The 19,314-nt window shown below is 46.0% G+C and overlaps 1 protein-coding gene across 3 annotated transcripts in view; it reads right to left on the bottom strand.

The window, feature by feature from the left end:
• The window catches only part of Map3k20 (mitogen-activated protein kinase kinase kinase 20), a 162,615-nt gene that overhangs the window by 33,448 nt on the left and 109,853 nt on the right, over positions 1-19,314 (bottom strand). For 2 of the 3 annotated variants that reach the window (XM_021151301.2, XM_029474337.1), the window contains exons 12-16: positions 10,237-10,281; positions 8,501-8,531; positions 8,256-8,395; positions 3,401-3,463; positions 1,963-2,055 (exon numbers count right to left, since the gene is read on the bottom strand). In XM_021151301.2, coding sequence (XP_021006960.1) covers positions 1,963-2,055; positions 3,401-3,463; positions 8,256-8,395; positions 8,501-8,531; positions 10,237-10,281 — 372 coding nt within the window. Of the gene's footprint in view, positions 1-1,962; positions 2,056-3,400; positions 3,464-8,255; positions 8,396-8,500; positions 8,532-10,236; positions 10,282-12,868; positions 18,334-19,314 lie in introns of those variants that run through there. The other variant, XM_021151312.2, reaches the window with a different exon arrangement.

The following is a 19,314-nucleotide window of genomic DNA, read 5'->3' as shown; positions in this document are numbered from 1 at the left end:
GTCCCGCGCAATTGGATTGGAGCAGAAGCTGTGCTCCCCTCACCAGAAGTCTTAAGATCCTGTGGCGGGTGTTGTGGGCAGTTGGCGAGTGTCCGGAAAATATTTCTTTATTTGAAATCTCTCTTGACAAGTCTCTCTCAAGGAAGTTCTCTCTCTCTCTCTCTACCTACCTATAAATCATAAAAAGTTACTGTATTGTGAGGAAAGCTATAAGCTTATAAGCTTATAAGCTTGTCACAGAATTGAGGCTAGATTGTAACATACAACTTGGTTGCTACTGGGCAGACTTGAGTGTGTGGCAGGGTTAAAACAGGGTTCTCACTGTTGCTAGTAAGAGGGGAACTTCATCTTTTGTCCTTATTCTTCTTGTTTCTAACAAGAATGAGTGTCTAGTGACCAATGTACAGGAGAAGCTTTCCTTTAGTGATATGTTATGGCCAAAATCGAGGACATAAAGGGTCCCCTTTCCTAAGCATCAGTGCATCAACACGCCTGCAGTGCTGCAGGCAGAACATTTCCTGAAGTCTCAGGTGAAACCCGACACTCAGGACTTAGAGTCATTCCCAGTTCCCGAGCACAAGAACCCACAACTGGCTTGAGAGAAGTTGGGTTTTATTAAGCGATGGCCTGGAAACCAGCCAGGCCTGTCCAACCCTTCCCCAGCCACAAGCTACAGGTTCAAGAAGTTAGAATATAAGTCCGTTAGCAAAGCAAAAGTACAAGTTATGTAGTAAAAAGCTGGGGCTAGAGAAATGGCCCAGAGGTTATCAGCATTTGCTATTTTTCCAGAGGACCTGAGTTCAATTCTCAGCATCCACATCAGGTGGTTCACAACCTTCTCTAACTTTAGCTCCAGGGTTCTAATACCCTCTTGTAGACTCTAAAGCACATGTAGACAGACACAGACACAGACACAGACACAGACACACACACACACACACACACACCAAAACCCCAAACCAATTCTTAATTCTCCATTTTCTGGCTATGTAGCTCTTGGAAGGCAAGGTAATTATCCCCTCACAGGCTCAGTGGCCACATTTGCAAACTGGGGAAGAGACACATTCACATGTCAGCACTGCCATGACTCATCTTCATTGTCAACTTGACTAGATTTGGAATCCCCTTAAGAGACATTGGTCTGTGTCTCCGGGTATGTTTATGAAGGCATTTCCAGAGAGATTTAACCATGGATGGAAGACCCACCCTGATGTGAACTGCATTGTCAAGGGAGAGCTCCCAGACTGAATTAAAATATCCCAGTGTTAGCACACATTCTCTCTCTGCTTTTGAGTGTGGCTGCAGTGTAGCTAGCTCGCACCGTGTCTCGCCACCACTTATTCCCACCGTGATGAGCTATGTCCCTTCCTAAACCACGAGTCCAGATAATCCTTCTTCCTTAAATCACTTCTGTCAGGGTTCCCTTGTAGCAATGTGACACATAGTAGAGCATAGACAGTTAAGAAGCTATTAGTGATTTACAGGGATCTGAAGTAACATACGCTCATGGAGAGTTCAGCTCACATGCCACCTAGGCAGCGCCCGCCCCCAGCCCTCCAGGCTGACAGTGTAGGCCTCACTGGATGAGTACAGGCCAAACGTCCTGCTGCCCTGTTTAGATCTGATAACCCAGATCTCCACTTCCATTCTCAATGTGGCTTTATTCTCCTTTTCCTCAAGAGTCAGGAGCCAGAAAGCAGAATAAGCAATGGCCAAGACTCATACTGCCCGTGCGTGACTCTGTGCAACCCTGAGAGTTTGGGCTGTCTCCCCCAGTATTCTCTTTCTGATGGAGATTATACATTTCTTGGGTTGGATTCCAGAGGCCGGTAGCAGCCTGTCAGCCCATTTCAGTTCAGGTCTACACTTCTAGTCACAATCATGTTACCAGGTGGTTGGGGCTCGTGTATAAAACCACAGAGTTACAGATCGAAAATGCCCAAAGGACTTGCAACACGTTACCTGGGGGCCAGTTCCTGGCTTCAAATGAAAACCAAAAACAAGTTCAAGGTTCACTATTTTTTCCTCATTTTCTTCAGGTTCCCCTCCTGAATCCTGAAATAGAAAAGCAGATATCATTATTAGAGATGGTATTTTTCCCTCTGAGTTTCCATATAACGTAGGTAGTTTTCCTTTTACCCCTAGCACAGGAAAGGGCCCACCAGGCCCCTCCTGCTCAGTCCACACTTCCTGGTTAGTGCAGCTCCAGGTTCTGACTGTTCATGGGTCCCTGGTCCTGAAACCCCTGCCCACATTTCTGCAGCTCTTCCCTAGATCCTGGTGTTAATGGGGTTTTCCCAGTCTACTCTATCATCAAGCTTCTATTAGATTAAGATACATGCTGTAACTCAAAGCTGAAAGCAAGAGAAAACACAGAGCTTTAAGACCTTTGCTGAATGGTTTATCTTAGGCTTTTCCAAGCAGTGTCGCTGACGTGGCTTCCTGGATGCACCTGGCATTGTGCACTTTATTCTGAAGTGCATTTTGCACTAGATCTGGGATGAGACTTTGGGCTGAGAATTTTAAAATACTCAAGGTGCTTGTATACTCTTCCCAGACAGGAACACTGCAGCTTCTCCACTGTCCGTGGACTGAGAGACCCAAGGGCTGAGAGATGAGAAGCCGAGGCTGTGGATGAATTAGCACAGCTCTGGGTACTGACTGTAAGTAGTCATTTTATAATGAAGTGTGTCATGTACCCTGAGGCTAAACTCACAACAGCACAGTAAGCACAGCGCTCTCTCATTGTGTTTCCCACAGTTTCAGTGATCTGCAGTCAACTCTGGTCCAAAAATATGATATAAAAGTTGTAAATAGAAACAATTCACAAGTCTTAAAATAACTTTTAATAAGTAAACTGTTATTTTACTACTCGTTATTGTTAATCTCTCACTGTGCCCAGTTTATATATTAAACTCTATCACGGGCATGTTTGCACAAGAGAAAGCAGTATATATGGGGTTGGGTGCTGATCTCAGCCACAGGCATCTGCAGGGGTGCAGGGATGCATTGCTAAGGACAAGGAGGGGGACTGCTGTTTAATGTTCTACAAGTAATAACCCTCCACCTCCAGGGCAACCCAGGCCTCTGCTGCGTGACTTCCTTTAGTAACTTAAAAGGTAGAGAAAGGACTCCAGAATCAGGCATGAGGCCAAAGGCCTTCACCTACGATGTTAGTGAGGAGTGCTATTCTTATCTGGAATGTGTTGTTAATATTTCAAAGTGTGGGGAACAAATGCATGTCATTTATACACACGAAGTCTTCAAAGGGTCTTTTGTTGGACAGATGTCATTAAATTTCACTTCAAACAACAGTTCCAGACATCAGCAAATTTGGGTGCGGACAATGGCAGGTGCCTATGGCAATAAAAGCAGCCTTCAGGAAGGGAACCTCTCTTACCTTAATCAGTGGTGGGAAGTGAAACAGGTTCAGGTAATCGTGGGTTAGCTTCTCAATAGCTGACTGCAAGGAGGAAAAATCACGTGACTTTATTAATGCTTTGATGATAGCAAAGAGGAGTAAAATTATTGCACATATAGAAAAACATGATTCTTTATGTAGTTTATAGACTATCTTGGGGATGGTAACATCAACCATTGGTTGAGCATATGTCTGATTGTCAAAGTCATGATAGCAGTTTGTCATCATTTAAAGGAACAGGCGTGGCTACTTTAGAGCTATTAAACCACAGCCCATTCGGCTCCTCCACAGGTAAGGCCCTCCAGGCCCCTACTGTTTGTGCTCACTTCTTAGTCAACCTAGCTCCTAGTTCCAACTGTTAAGGGATCCTTGGCCCTGAAGTCCCTGCCCACACTTCTCCCGTTGTCCTGACTCTAGGCGCTAGCAGGCAAGCAGTCTCCTGACCATCAGACCTGAGTCTACACTCCTACTTAAGGAAGTGATTCCAAATGCACAAATCTGTGCAAAAGAGAGACAAAGTGAAAATTCAGAACAGCCTGTCTCCTCCCCAAATTCCTTATCACATAGTAAGAGACTCTAGGGAAATGACCCCAAAGAACTCCTAGCAAAGAATTCAAGAATAGGATTAAAACTATGTTCAGACAACTCAAGATAAAAGGCGAGAGACGAATGAAGTAACAAGGCCAATATAAGCTACGAAAATAGAATTCAGTTTTAAAACAATGGATGAGAAAAAGCCAAGCTGAAATGACGCTGGAAGTGAAACCTCCACTAAGCCAGTCAGGGATGTTAGACCTCAGGGTATGCAATAAATAAAGCTGCCAGACAGGGATGTTAGACCTCAGGGTATGCAATAAATAAAGCTGCCAGACAGGGATGTTAGACCTCAGGGTATGCAATAAATAAAGCTGTCCTTCAGACCTGAGCTGGGTAGGGCAAGTTAGTGCTCCAGCATTTACCATATGGACAGAAGGGGAACTTAGGAGCAAAGCCATCAGCGAGGCTGTGGCCTCATCATGCACCAGTTCACCGCTAGGGGGCACCGAGACTCATAGAGAGGACACTTTAGATCAGCAGTTCTCAACCCTTGGGCAGTGACCCCTTTGTGGAAAGGGGTGGTGGGTGTCAAACAACTCTTTCAGAAGGAATGCATATCAGATACCCCGCATTTTAGATATTTACATTACGATCCATAACCATAGCAAAATTATAGTTATGAAATAGCAGTGAAATAATTTTATGGTTGGGCGGGGGAGGTCACCACAGCATGGGGAGCTGTATTAAAGGGTCTCAGAGTTAGGAAGGTTGAGAATCACTGCTTTAGATGACAAGGCTGGGAGTATTTACTGGCTCTTACTCAGCTTCTCAGGGAACTGATCATGTAGAAAAGAGCGCCAGCCCAGGAAAAGTGGATGTATCTTATTATTATTTTTTCTCCTAAAGCAAAACAAATCTTCTAACAATGTATCGAACACTTCTGGGATGCTTAGCTTTTGTCTTGGTACCCTGCTCCTTCACAGGAAGCTCAGGGGAGACAGGTTCAGCGGGAGGGATCCTGGGCAAAGGGATGGTGGATACCCTGTGCCAGCCCGCAGTTTTATCACCTCCTCTTAGGTGACAGACTCGGTCACATGATGACTGTACCTTTCAGTGACAGAACAGGGACAGGGGATAGCTTCTCACAGGCAGCGTGTGCATGCAAGCAGTGACCAGGAGGAACGCCTCTGGTCTGGAATGCCCATCGTGCTCTCATTCCAAAGCCCATTCACACCGGAACCATCTGCACACAGAACCAGTTACAACACCCTCCATCCCTCCATCTCTCCCTCTCACGGAAATTTATTTTCTTGGGTCAGAGTCTCTCCCTGCCCAGTGCTCACCCAGTAGGCTAGGCTGGTTGGTTCTGGGGCCTCAGGCACCTGCTGGTCTCTGCTTCCCTACACTAGGGTTACACACACATAGCAACATGCCTGGATTTTTGCAGAGTTTTACTCAGGCTATGGGAATTGAACCCAGGTCCTTATGCTTGTATGGTAAGCACGTTACCTTCGGGGCTGTTTCTTCCAGCCTGTATTATTTTTTAATGGGGTGAAATTGAGTACCATAAAAGCAGCCGTTTCCAAGTGTTTCCTCCAGCTGCATCTACTGCCTTCACAGGGTTGTGCAGTCCTTTCTTCTCCAGTGTTTTCCAAACATCACCCTCCAGGGACTGTGACACTCATTAAACAACCACTACCCCTTCCCTCCTTGTCCCACTCACTGGCAACTGCCACCTCTAAGATATGTTATTCTGGATATGCATAGCCACAGAATATCACTGTGGCCCTCCACGTCTGTCTTTCAAGTGAGCACCACTGCCAGGCTCATCCATGCAACAGCACATGCTCGAATCTTACTGTGTCCTCCTTCACCAACAGCTTCGCCGACCTCCTTTATTCTCTGTCCCCATTTCTGCTAAGGAGCCAGGCAGGCCCCATTTCTTGCCTGTTTTAACGGCCTCCCTGGAGTTTTAAACCCAGCTTCTCCTCCCTACTCCACGGTAAAACTCCCAGAAGCCAAGTCAGCTCTCAAGGCTCTCTCCAGCTCTGGTCACATCCCAGACGTCCAGCCCGAAGCTGGAAGTAGTTCAGGGGCTGGGCCACCTCACTCCACCTCTGCTAACCCCAGGTCTGCTCCAGCCTCACACTTCCACCAGACCAGCAAGCCACCCACAACTCCTCTGAACACAGGCAGCCCACTTCTGTAGCTCTCTGTGCTCCACCACTCCCCTTCTGATGCTTCCTTGTTCCCAGCTCCAGCTCCACGTACCCCTCATCCCTATCAGGGGACCTCACCTCTCCATCTCTGTCCACTGGTCAAGATAACAGACTGTCCCTTTTCTTCCAACTGCCTGTAAGAAGTATGACTGTGTTTTATCTCTTCTCTGGGATGTAAATTCCTTAAGGGCAGGGTGATTCTTTGAACTTCCACAGACCCAGCCTTGCAAGCAGACATGCACTGAATTTGATGAGCCATACATGGTTAGCTGGGATATTACTTGTCCAGTAACACCAACCAGCATAGATGGGGCACTTTTGTTATCCTGGCTATGCCAGGAATATTTAATCACTTCTGGCTTGGTAAAGTATCACAGCTTACAACTGCTTTCCCCTCTGGCTGATTCTCGAAGAAAGTTGGTAAAGGCGGAAGAGGGTAAGGGCAAGTGGGAGTATCTTAGCATCTGCTACACAGGACAAGATTTACAAAGTTTTGTCTTTGGGAGCTCAGATACCTCTGTACTGAGAGTCTCCCTCACAGCCCCCTGCCCCCACCAATTGATGTTTATGCATGTGTCTTCTTGTCCCCCTTGTAGGGGAAGACAGCATGGTCCTGCTTTGTCTTGCGGATGGTGGGTTAGTGTTCAGCCATTGTCCCAAGAGACTGTTGCCAGGGGACTATAGACATGTTCTTACATGGGCCTGGGCTCTCTGGAACAATGTGAATGAATGGTTCTCTCTGGACTTAACTGGGGCAGCCATAGAGTGAGGTGCTCCAAGTAAAGGGGGATTTGTTGACATGGCTTTGGGGGAGGTATGGATTTGGAAGAGCTGTGTTCCTTTTACCTCCTGTCCCATCTAATCTGTATACATTCCTCCATCCATTCATCCATCATCCATCCAACCATTCATATGTCCATCCATCCATCCATCCATCCATCCATCCATCCATCCATCCATCCATCCATCTGTCCATCCATCCTAGGATTGGGATTTGAGGAGCAATTTGATTTTGCAGGAGAGATAGGGGACATAGCTTACTACACAGCTCAGGCTGGCCTTGAACTTGCAATTCTCCTGCCAGGACTGTAGGCATAAAGTCTATCTTACATCCTATAAGGTCTCTTTTGAAACATATTTCTAATAAAATTATCCTATAGATGTCTGTATTTGTTACAACATTAGAGTAGTTATCTAGAAAGCCAAACAAAGGGCTCTGGTTCCTGGGTACAAAACTGTGTACACTACCTCAGTGCTGTTCCACTGGGGTCCAGCCCCAGCTCTGCTCTGGGCTAAATTGTGGAAGTAAAGCAACAGCAATGAAAACAGGGTTAGTCTGAAAACTTTCCAGACTAACGTCTGGAGGGATGTTAGGGTTTTCTGGAGTGTTTTCAGACTTCAGAAGTATGCATAGTGTTTGTCGTATGACAGAGATTACACATGTGGCATATACTCTCCTGTGACTTGGGTGCTGGCAGTGCCTTTGAGTTAATTTGGGCTGTACACAAGTTCCAGGCTCCTTGTGGATTCCTTGAGAATGTCTGCCTCCCCAGCTCTCAGTGGGCTGAGTGGCCTCCTGCTAGTCCTGGGTATGGCGGTTGCTCTAGGTCTCACCCTACCTTAGTTCCAGTTGTCTGGGCCACTAAGCTCCCTCCTTGTTCTGGTTTCCCCCAAAGCCCAACCCCCAGCGAAGCTTCTTCCTACACACCTCCAGTGCAAATCCTTCTCCTGGGGTCTGCCCACATCCTGGGTCCCTCTCCTTTGTGGCATCTCTCTCAGGTGTCATTGTACAGAATAGTATATTTCACTTTCCCCCTAGACTAGAGGCTTCCTGGCATTACACCAGTGTCACACCATTTAACCCAGGTAACGGCTGCTGTGCTAGGCTAACCTGTTTGCTGTGGGCTTTTGAGGTGGGAACAGGGGCAGCCTGGGTGCGACAGCTAGTTAGGGCCAAGCCTGAAGGTATCTCAGCACCTCACATCCTACAGCATGATGCTCTCCTCTCTATGTGTTAACACGTGGGCCAGCATCCATCACATGCTCAGTTGACTTATTGATGTTCTCCTACCACGTACCTTAAAGTGAATGATGTGTCCCTTGGAGACAATGCCCATGTCTTTCAGATCTTCCTCTTCCAGAAGCAGCAACCGCTTGCCTGTGATGTTGTTCTCCTTAAACAAACTTGCATATCCACTCATCTCTACTGAAGACTCGCCTGGGGGAGAAGGGCAGAGGGCAGGGAATGAGACTCAAGCACAGCCGCAACAAAGTTAGCTCCACAGATACAAAGTGGGGAGGGGGGAGGGCTTATTCTACTTGCCTTTTCTGACGAGCTGTTGAACCCAAAAATACTGTGGAGAGAGGACACACATGGTTTGGGAAGTTCACACACAGGCAGTAGACATTCTTAACGATTACAGTCTCCCATAGATTCTGATGTTTCTAACTGAACCACAGAGGAAAGATGGAAGCGCTCTCTTGGTAGTTTTAAAGCCTCAAGCTTTCCAATTGGAGATATTCCTCCCGTAGGGGGATTGGGCAGCTGGGACACGTCTGAGGGTGAGAGTTTACATCTTTCCTAGAGGTGCCGCTATAATGACTTTTTCACTCACTCGTGCAGGTGGGGATTGCCATGGTATTTTTTTTTTTCAGGAACTGTATAAGCAACAAGGACCACACAGCAGTGGACAGAGAGATGGGACAAATGATGTCCCCTGCTAGGCCTGTCAGGTCATGGCAGCCACATGGGGTGACAGGCAAAACATAGTTCTTTCTGTGTCCACTGAGGTGGTTACACCCAGAGATCTCTTGGCCTTGAATATCACTGGGCCCCTGTTTACTGGTGGCCTAACATTGCCTTGGTGAAGATACACAGAGGAGAGGCTGGATGCAGTCATTCTGATTCCCTGGGTCCCTTGACAATGGACTTTTAGCCAAATGGCATGGGAGCCACTCGACCTGGCAGCACAAACTGAGACTGGCTCTAGAACCCAGATCTTTCAAATCTACCTCTTTCCAAAGGAGGTGATGGGCCATCCCTGTAGCTGGGGGGGGAAGCAATTATGTACAGGGCTGGCAAGAGGCTTGGCTTCTAGGGTTCTGGGAACGAGAAACAGGAAGCTGGCACCCGGCTTCTTTACTTTGTGGAGTCTATGCTGCTGCCAAATGCTAAAGGAAGATCCAAAGGGCAGAGAGGCATGCCCCAACCCCACACCAGGCTGAGCTGGAGAACAGATCTGGAATTTCTACTGATGAGCCTTTTTCTTGAGATAGCTTGCTTGGGGTGGCTGTCTCCCTAGGGTGGAGCCCGTTCTTGGCAGCCCTACCTAGCACTCCATCTTCACATTCCTCTTCATTTAATGATGCCCTTGAGCTTGTAAAATGGACCTGGACAGGCACAGGCTCTGAGGGATCTCTCTCTCTCTCTCATCAGCACTCCTCAAAACCATTTCCCATTAAGGAAGCAGATCTGGAGACAGAATTGGCTACATGGGATTGTTCTTCAGGGAGTCTACCAGAGCTGCATGTAGCCCTTCTTTCGGACTTAAGTATCCTGCCTCCTGCAATGTCAGATTATGGGGAATGCTCTGTCCATTCCTCTTGGGGTAGGCCTGAGCAAGGAGGGCAGTTAAGCATTTTGTCATTTAAAGAGCAGGCCTGAGGTGGGAGAGGGAACCTGTGCAGAAAGCTCCAGGCTGTCCTTGTCTCTCTCCTCCATGCGCAAGTCGTCAGCTGGCAATGTAGGGAAGTTTAAGCATCTTTTCAAGTATGTGTATTTGACACTGAGGATCACGGCTTTTATCTTGTTGGTGGTGTACTGCATTCTGGAGTATTTCCACAGCCAGTGAGGAGGATAGGCCTCCTAAGGCTGGAAGACATAGTCGCTTTTACCACGGAGTCCTTATTTTCAATCTCTATTAGATTAGTTATGCAAAAAGAGGAGTTTGTTGATTTCTGCTAGATAGGCCCAGATCTTTCTAACCGCATTTCTAAACTTGTGGCAAATCTGTCAGCTTCCTACCCAGATCTAAAGAGGCATTAACAGAAGCGGCTTACCACATCATCTTCAGTCCACGCACCAATCTCAAAGGAAGGCAGCAGCTGCGTGGGAGATATGAAGGAAATGAAAAGAGGGAAGCAAGATTATCCTTGCATTTGGTTTGTCTTCTCAGCTCCCCTGCCGCTCTGCCCTGCTTCCTGCTTCTGCTTGCATGTTAGGCTCGAGAGGAAAACAGTTCCCTCACTTCTCAGAGCCAGTCCATGGGATGCTGAGCCCAGCAGCAACAACCCATTCCACCTTGTGAGCAGCTGTTTTAGAGGGACGTGGTACAAGTTGGTGTAGTCTTCTTTGGCAGGAATGGCTTTACAGCCCACAACATCATCAGCTATCAGAGCAGCCTTAGAATTCTCAGCCAGCAGTAGGATAATGCAATAATTTACTATCCAAGCAACCCTAAGTAGCCAGGTGACTTATTTTGCCTGTTCTCACAGGGGGATTCCAGGGCTTAAACATCTGACTTGCATAGAGGAAACAGGATATGTGAGGCTGGAACTGTTCACAGGCATCCGGTTACTCTAACACAGACTAAAACATGTATCCCTATCAGGGAGATGGGGATTTGAAGAGAACTTTAGCCTGTGCTGGAGAAATTTTCACATCAGTACATCCCACAGTTACGGGCTAAATAGCAAATGCTCCCATAACTTGAAAAGGCCCATGTCCTGTGGGCTAGGGTGTGGTATAGCCATTAGCTTCAACTAGCTTGAGTTGTCAAAATGATTCATGAGAGACTATGCAAAAGTACCACCCAATCTCTGTTACAAACAGCACTTACTGTATACCCACAGGCTCAACTGCTAGGAGAGGCAGAGTCCCTATAAGGAATTTTACTAGAACTGAGTGAAATGTGTGTGGATTATATTTGAGAGAAGCCACCTTTATCATTTTTTTTTCTTTAAGTTCCTAACTCACAATACTTGGTATGTCTGCATGGGCACACACACACACACACACACACACACACACACACACACACAGGTACATGCATTGTACACAAAAGCTAAAGGACAACTTGGGTGTCATTCCTCGGGTACTACTCACTGGGCTGGAACTCACCAACTAGGCTGGGCTGGTTCTGAGCTTCAGAGACCTATGTGCCTGTCTGCCCCTAGCATAGGGTATAAGTGCATGCCACAGCAATGGGCTTCTTGTGTACATTCTGGTGCTGGACTCAGGTCCTCTTCTATGCAAAGCGAGGATTTTACCAACCACATTCTCTATCTCGCCCTGCGGGCTTAACCTTTACTGTACTACCTTACAGAATGAATACAATTGTAGGATGCATGTATTCAGTCTTCTCAGTGTGACAGGCACAAAGACCCATGTTCCATAGCATACGGCAGGGGAATGGAAGGCAAGTGGGCTGAGCTGGGGATTGCAGACCCAGGGGTGAGGTGGGGTAGGGTGGGGTGGGGTTGTGGTAGAAGAAAAGGCAAGGAAGAGGGAGTAGGTGAGACACTGGCCATGGGGGATGAAGTGGGTGTGGCATGTTCACTTAGACTAGAGGATGGAGTGAGCTTGTGTTGGAGGAAAAAGAGAAAGAAGCTGATTCTGGGTGTGGTGAACATATTTTATTATGGTAGACCCTCTTGCTAAAACACCAACATGGGCGTGCAGACCTTGAGTGCTACATCTAGGCTGCAAGGACATAAACCGTGTATTCGAGTCAATGATATTCTCCCCATACTCTGCTGCTCCTGTGCTTTCTCTGGAGCACCCGAGCTGCGACGGCATCACTAAGCACACTCACCTGCTTTAATAACGTGGATGGGTGACTGGAGGAGGAACATCTAAAGTTGATCGCCATCAAAGAAAACACATGGCAAGCTCTACTTCTTCAAAGGGCAGCTGTGTCCAGCTGCAGAAACATGCCATCATCTTTGCCCATTACAGACACAAATGTGGAATGAGAGACAGCCGGACACTAGTATAGCTGGTCTTTATAGGATGTCAGTGCATGTGTGAATGTGGTGTGGTGTGGTGTGTGTGTGTGTCTCGCGCATGTGTGTGCATGTCTGCGAGTGTGTCGTTTTGACTTCTATATAATTTCCAAATGTTTTGCTACACATAATTGAGAAATAAGTATTTCTTGAATCAAGACTGCAAATGAAAGAACCAACACCTCCAGCTTTAATGTGCAAAGGAGAGCGGAGTTCTTGCTGCCAGGGCTGGCTCCTCACAATTGTGCCACAGGGAAGAGCCTGAACTCCGCCTCATGCTCACTCCAGCAGGAGTCTGCAGACGCTCACAAAGATCACTGAGTGGGGGGCTGGAACCGGGCGCTGCAGCAAGACGGTTTGAATTTGGCAAGACAGGGGAGAAGACTTAATGATCTGCAGCCACGCAGAGGGCCTCCCGTCTCCTTCATGTTTTCTGTACCTTGTTAACATATCAGTGCATCTGCTGCAGGTGACTTCTAAGCCTTTCTGTTTTCTTTGGGGATAAGGGGAAAAAAAAAGCCAACCCCTCGTGACTGCCCCTTCACTTTAGTAATCTATTATTTATACGCCACCAGACTCGAGGAGAGAAAAGCACTTGTGTGCATGTGTGTGACACTGATTTCGTCAAAGGATGCTGGGAATCCAGTCTAACAAAGATCTTATGTACACAGCGACACATAACAAAGGGATTTACTGTCAAAACGTTTATTGCAAAATGGAGTCTTAGAACAAAGGAAAGCCGAGAAAAGTTCACATCAGAATGAAATGTATGACGCCAACCTGGATTTCCGGATACATCGCGGACTCGGTGTGGGAATATCAGATCCCAACTATGAAGTCGGCAACTAAACAGCCTTACCACGCAGGAGAGCAGTTTAATCTTCCATACAGACATTGTACATGGCATTTGGCATAAGACTTGCTCAGAGTAACATGGCAACAGAGTGGAGGGGAGAAGACTGTAAGGCAGACACAGTGATGAAGCCTCCTACTGAAAGCTCACACTCCAAGGATAGAAATGGTTTCTGATAGCAGGTTTTCAGAGTGCAGAAGCAAAGTGTCCTGTTGGAACTAAGAGTGTTCTGCACACGCTATGAAACAGTTGCATCGGTGCCTGAACTGTAGTTTGAAATGATTATCCACATGCCAGAAAGTTTCTCACACAAGCAACAGAGTGCCCACAAAGTTGGGGTCTGAGAAAACATGGCCTGTCCTGGATGTCCTGGTAGACACCCATTTTTCAACCACAGAATGCTGTGTGGACAGCTGTCGGGCCGTGCTGCGTATAGCAGGGTGGGGCCTCTGCTGCAGTGTTATGGTCTACACAGGAAAACCACCTTACTCGGAAGCAGCAGAAGGTGCCTGATTATAGAAAGAATTACGCCTCACCGTGTGCTGTGGTACAGTGAACCTCAACCAGTCTCACAAGGCTGCCCAAGTCTAGTGTGACAAAAATCGTTTTTAAAATGTCGGTATTTAACTCAGACTAGGTCTAAAGACCATCTTTCATAAAGTTTTTGGCACACTGATGAAAACTAATGTATTAAAAAAATTTTTAAAAAGCCAGGCAGTGGTGGCACACACATTTAATCCCAGCACTTGGGAGGCAGAGGCAGACAGATTTCTGAGTTCAAGGCCAGCCTGGTCTACAAAGTGAGTTCCAGGACAGCCAGGGCTACACAGAGAAACCCTGTCTTGAAAAAAAACAAAACAAAACAAAACAAAAAAAAAAGGAAAAAAGAAAAAAAGAAAACTAAAGTTAAATACACGCATGGGAACTGGCAGGGAAATGGGTCCGAGTCTCTCCTAGACGCCACCCCTTCCCTAGTCCCTTTGATTTCAAAGGCGGCCAAGTGTGGCTACCTCAGCTGGTGTTCAAAGTCTAACAAATTCACTGCATGTTAAACAAAACAAAAAGTCCACTGGTTAAAAACCACAAACAGTCTTCAATATTTTCAGAGCATCAAAAGCAGTGTGCCAGGTGTCTCTGACCTTATCCCACTGCCTATTTGTGAAACATTCAAATGTGATTTTGCTTAAAAAAAAAAAAAAGTTAGGAAAAATTCCCTTTAAATGACTGCAGAATGACAGCAAGTCTGCCAGGGCTGTATTGTGTTGGAGTTACCGTAATGCAATCCTGTCACAGTGTTCTGACTAGCAACCTTGGGGGGGGGGGGGGTGGGGAGAGAAGAAATCATTTTCACAGACAGTGGTTTGAGAAAAAGCTACAGTTTCCTAACATGCAGAAAGTGTCCTTATTATTCTGAAAAGGCGTGGGTGATTTTGTTTGGGGGGAAAATCTAGAGATGGACCAGCAGATGTGTCAGGTTTAAGGAGCTTCACCACCGTGGGGACAGGACAATGCTGTGGAGATCGAGGATGGAAACTTCTTGGGGGGGGGTGTGTCCCTGGCAAACAGGATGCCACCAGTCTACAGTAAATGCTGGCTGGCCAAGGCGCATTACCTCTTAGCTGAGTACCACTAATAGATGTCCTCAAATTCAACATGTTAGCTTTACAAGTAAAGAGGGAAATGTTTTAGGGTGTCCGACCGACATTCATCACCACAGCCTGTAGCTCTAATTCTCATTCTGAACTTTGCATGTTTCAGGATTTCTTTAACTTCTGAATTGTGTTCTTTTGTAAGTCAGGACACTGGAACAAAATCAAACACTGATAATTGGCCATTTCAAAAACTGATCCGAGAAGTGAATTAGACTGTCTACACTAGCATCATTAGAAATTCTTCATGTAGCGAATAGGCATCTCTTATAAAATTAACTAAAGATTTGTAGTAGTTTTTACAGAAGGTGCGAGAATTCTATGGGTCCTGTTTATATGAGTCAGGTTTCAGGTATGTTTGCACATTTTAACACCACTAGATGAACACTTGATTTTAGCAGAAGTAAAGCGCCCAGTGGCGTATTCCGTGGTTCTAGACAGAGTGGTTGGAAGCTCTTCCCGGGGGCTCACTGTGCTCTGTGCTAAACCCTGTGATTTCTTCATGACAGTACTGAGTCGTGAACATGACTGCAATGTTGGTGGAGAAGAAGGCAGCAGTTAGGAGATGGGAGGGATGTGCTGGGGTGGTGCTCATCCTAGGCTGGGTATAGAACCCAGTAAGTTTCCCTTACTGGCACTACAATTTTTATATAGAATATGAATTAGATATTAATTTAAGAAATAGATTATTTCCATGCTCTATATGAGTTCTGAGCCAACTCTTGATTAGTGGGTGGTGAGGTTTATCTTCTTACATACAGGGCAGAACTCACCACTCTCAGAGGTCCCTGTACCTTCTCGGGCTCTGTAGCATCATCATGCAACAAAGAGTCTTTCCTGAGCATGCTTTCAAGACTCCTCCCTCTAGCCCCATCTTCCTTCCTTGCTCAATTTCCAGCACACACTTAGTGAATCCTGCCTTTCTGTGATGCTCAGTAGCGTGCATGCTCCAGGAGTGCAAAGGTTTTCACCTAGCTGTTCTCTAGAGTTTGGTTCACAGTGGGTCCCAGCGAAGGCTTGTTGAACGGGAGGCTTTCTTTTGGCCTGGGCAGTTGTGCAGGAGGCTCCTGAACCCACTGGCTCCCACTATGTCCTTCGTGTGTTCACAGCACGCTGGAAAAAGAAAATGCTAGGCATGCCTTCTGCTCCCTTCAAGATTTTCTGTTTGAGCAGCCTGGCTGCATGTCTAGAGTACACATGTGCAGAGGATTCCAGCAGGATGTGGGGTGAGGGGGAACCCTGACTGCTTAGGCAGCCTTTACCTGTCTGTAAACACCCAGCGCATGTGGATCTGGCATGGCACAAAGCTTCCAAGAGCAACTGAATTAAACTCTGTGCATTTTACATTCCTCATTTTTGCTCTCTTTATTTTTCATGAAAGCTATCTACTTTTAACTTCATACTTCTGAGCCAGTGTCACTTGCAATAGATAGTGTAGTGGTCCAGTGGGTTACAGAACCGACTTACTTCTCAGTGTCTCCTTTACGTGGCAACTAGCCATAGCTGGTGTTACCTGGCCCCTGGCATGGCCTGGTGCTAGGCTACGTGGTTACATACTTTCCTTCTGAAGTTTTTTCTTGTTATGTACTGTCATGGTAACAAAGGGTAAACAGCCTCAGAGATTAAATAGTCTACCTGAGACTGCACAGCAAACAGATACCAAGAAGAGCCCACTAGTTATTTCTTCCCAGATAAAGTTGTAATGCATGCTTTCCATCTTTGATGCTACCTTTCAGTCCTCACCGAGGATTAAAGGCCTGTCCTATCTCAAATTCCAAAAGACTTCATGACCAAACATACTTAGAAACATCATTAGTGATACCTAGTCCTTTCGTGAGATAGAGTCTTGCAATGTTGCTCATACATAGTCTTGCGACTTAGCTAATACTAAACCCACTACTGTCCTGCCTCAGCCTCTGAGGGCCAGGACTATGAACGTGAGCTGCCATGCCCACTTCATGTTACAGCTTCTATATAAAAAAGCCCACCAAAAATATTTAACTTACATTGTCAAATGAATGATACCAATTTCTGAGTTAGATTGATTAAAAACTTTTGCTTTAACTTTATCTAGTTGTAATTTTTATATGCGTTTATAGTTTAAATAAATTTTGGCTGCTAGTGCTAGCCTTCTTAGAGTGTCTCTGGGAAGCCTGGCCTTCACAGTAAGTGATACCTGAATCTATTTCTCTAACCAGCAGAACAGAGAACAGTAAAAAGAAAAGAAAGTGGGTGTGTTCGGGGAGGCTACATGTAACAAAAAGACCCCTTCAGGATGCACTTGTGTCTAAGAAGGATAATTTATCTTTCCTATTTAGAGTGGGTTTTTTTTTTCCTCTACATAGATTAAAATCTAATAGTGTTATTATGCACCTCTGGAAAACAAAGAAACAGTGTCGTTATTGCATGTAAAGAGCGGGCTTGCGCTCATCCTGTTCATGACTAGACACGTCCCTTTGGGACCATGTGCTTCTGTGTAAGGGACAAGCTAAGCCTAGGGTGACAGTGTGCTCTTGTTAGGATGCTTCCGGCCAGCACGGGGATGCAGGCGTGTAATGTTGTCTGCAGCCCACTTCAAACCAGAGTGTTTCTCCTTCAAATGGAACTACTGAGAACACCACTTGGGCTTTAATTCGAGGAACTGTGTGTTATCTAGCATTGAAGATTCTTGGCATTTAGGTATTTTTGAAGAGGTATTTTGTTATACTCTTCTTTCATTTCACCTCAGGTTTTCGTTTCGTTTTGTTTTGTTTTGTTTTCCTGGATTTTATAGTTGCCAATCACCTCTGCCATTAGAATGTGCTGTACAAGGAAGGAACCTTGGTATGCTGGGGAAGGATCAAGTGTCAGAGTGGAGTCGGCAGCAGAGTGCTTGCTTGAAATGGACATTTCTTAACCAACTGAGTGAAAGGATTAAGTACAGTCAGATACAAACTACAGAGCATGCACTTTAAAAAGAAAAAGCCCAAATGTCACTAGCTCTAGAACATGATATGTGTGTAATCACGTATTTCTATAACCAGGCACCACACTCGCTGATAAATATGCCTTTAACTTATTTCCCCGCCCGTTTCTGAGCGCAAAAGCAAAGTCACACTGATGAGGGAAACGCCCTGAACAAACTCGGCCTAAGGCACAGGCGCAGTGCTGGGGGCTCTGCCTCCCTATGCTGCTCTTTGGCATAGACTGAGATAACACATTTCTTCTGTTCTTCTAAACAAAACAAAACAAAACAACGAAATAAAGCATTTTCACGCTTATTCCTTTCTGGTGTCATTCACTATTATCCACATCATTCTCAGCATCGTCACCATCATGGTCATCATCGTCACCTTCTGACAGGTCAAAGTCACTGAACCCCAGGGCCATGTTGACTTTCTTCCCTCTCCTCTTACATGTGGTTTTGGATGAATTCTGCTTGGCTTGCATGTTTATCTGCATCCCAGAATGCAGCACAGCTCCTGCTTTGTTCATTGAGAAGACATCCCCAAAGCCCATGAGCATCATGGCCTGCAGGCCTGGGTTCATGCCATGGCCCTCCCCGTTACTTGCTGCAGTGATCTGGCATGACATCTCTGCACTGTTTGACTCCTCTGTTTTAGATTCAAAGTAAGACTCCTCAGACATTCTTGCAGAGAGAGGCAAGAGAAGCTATCAAAGGGAAGAAAGGACAGAAGTGAAAAGAGAAATTAATACCAATTTCAGTCATGGGACAGATACCACAAAATTAGTTGGTACCACGCAGCAGGTGAGTGACGAGGACGTTTTAACAGTGGACCTGGCACCAGTGTATTGGCGGTAATTTATAAGTGACAGGGTAAATCATAACGGAGATCTCGCAAAGCACCACACTGAGCCCGATTGCAGATGATCAGGAAGGTGCCAGTGTTAAGTCCTTGCTTTGCTTAAAATAACGTAGTTTTGAGGGTGTCTCTTAATTTTTCCCAATTTCATTTCCAGACAGAAACATTTGATTGACCATTATATTAATTTAAAAAAGGAAGAAATGAAGCAAAGATTAAATCTCAAGTAAAAAAAAAAAATCAGAAACCCCATTCCAAGGAAGAGCGCAGAGGAAGGATAAAAGCAGTTTGGCTGCAGGTGTGTGTGTGCACGTGTGAGTGTGTGTGCGCGTGCATGCAGCTGGGACAGTGCTTTGAGCACACTCTGAAGAGGACGTTACTTGCTTCCATTTGTTACTGACTCGGGCCAGATCCAGCACTGTTTAATTTATTCATGTTATTATATAATTCACTTGGGAGTAAATTCGAGATCCCGTCTTTAAGTCAGTTATGGTGAACCTGTGGAGACTGTGGGAGACGGCTCTTAGCCTGTCTCCTTGCTGCAGCCCCCGACACCCGAGTCTCCTTCCAGTGGAACTGGCCTACGCGGTCTTTCTCATGTTGTCACAGTGGTCATAACTCTCAGATGAACTCTGCATGCTGGCTGTGAAGGTACAGGATACTTACTAGGGTTTTTTTAATCTTAAGATTAAAAAATCCCCATATCTATTATTGTTGCAGGCACATGCATGCCACAGGCGTGTGTGTAGCCCTCAGAGGACAACTTTTGGGAATTGGTTCTCTCCTGCCTCTTTAGGTTTTTGGCACTCAGGTGATCAGGCTTGTTTGG

Source organism: Mus caroli, chromosome 2 (assembly GCF_900094665.2).
Source record: "Mus caroli chromosome 2, CAROLI_EIJ_v1.1, whole genome shotgun sequence".
Classification (NCBI taxonomy): Eukaryota; Metazoa; Chordata; class Mammalia; order Rodentia; family Muridae; genus Mus; species Mus caroli.
The sequence above is the reverse complement of the archived record's forward strand: the minus strand, read 5'-3'. Positions and strand labels throughout refer to the sequence as shown.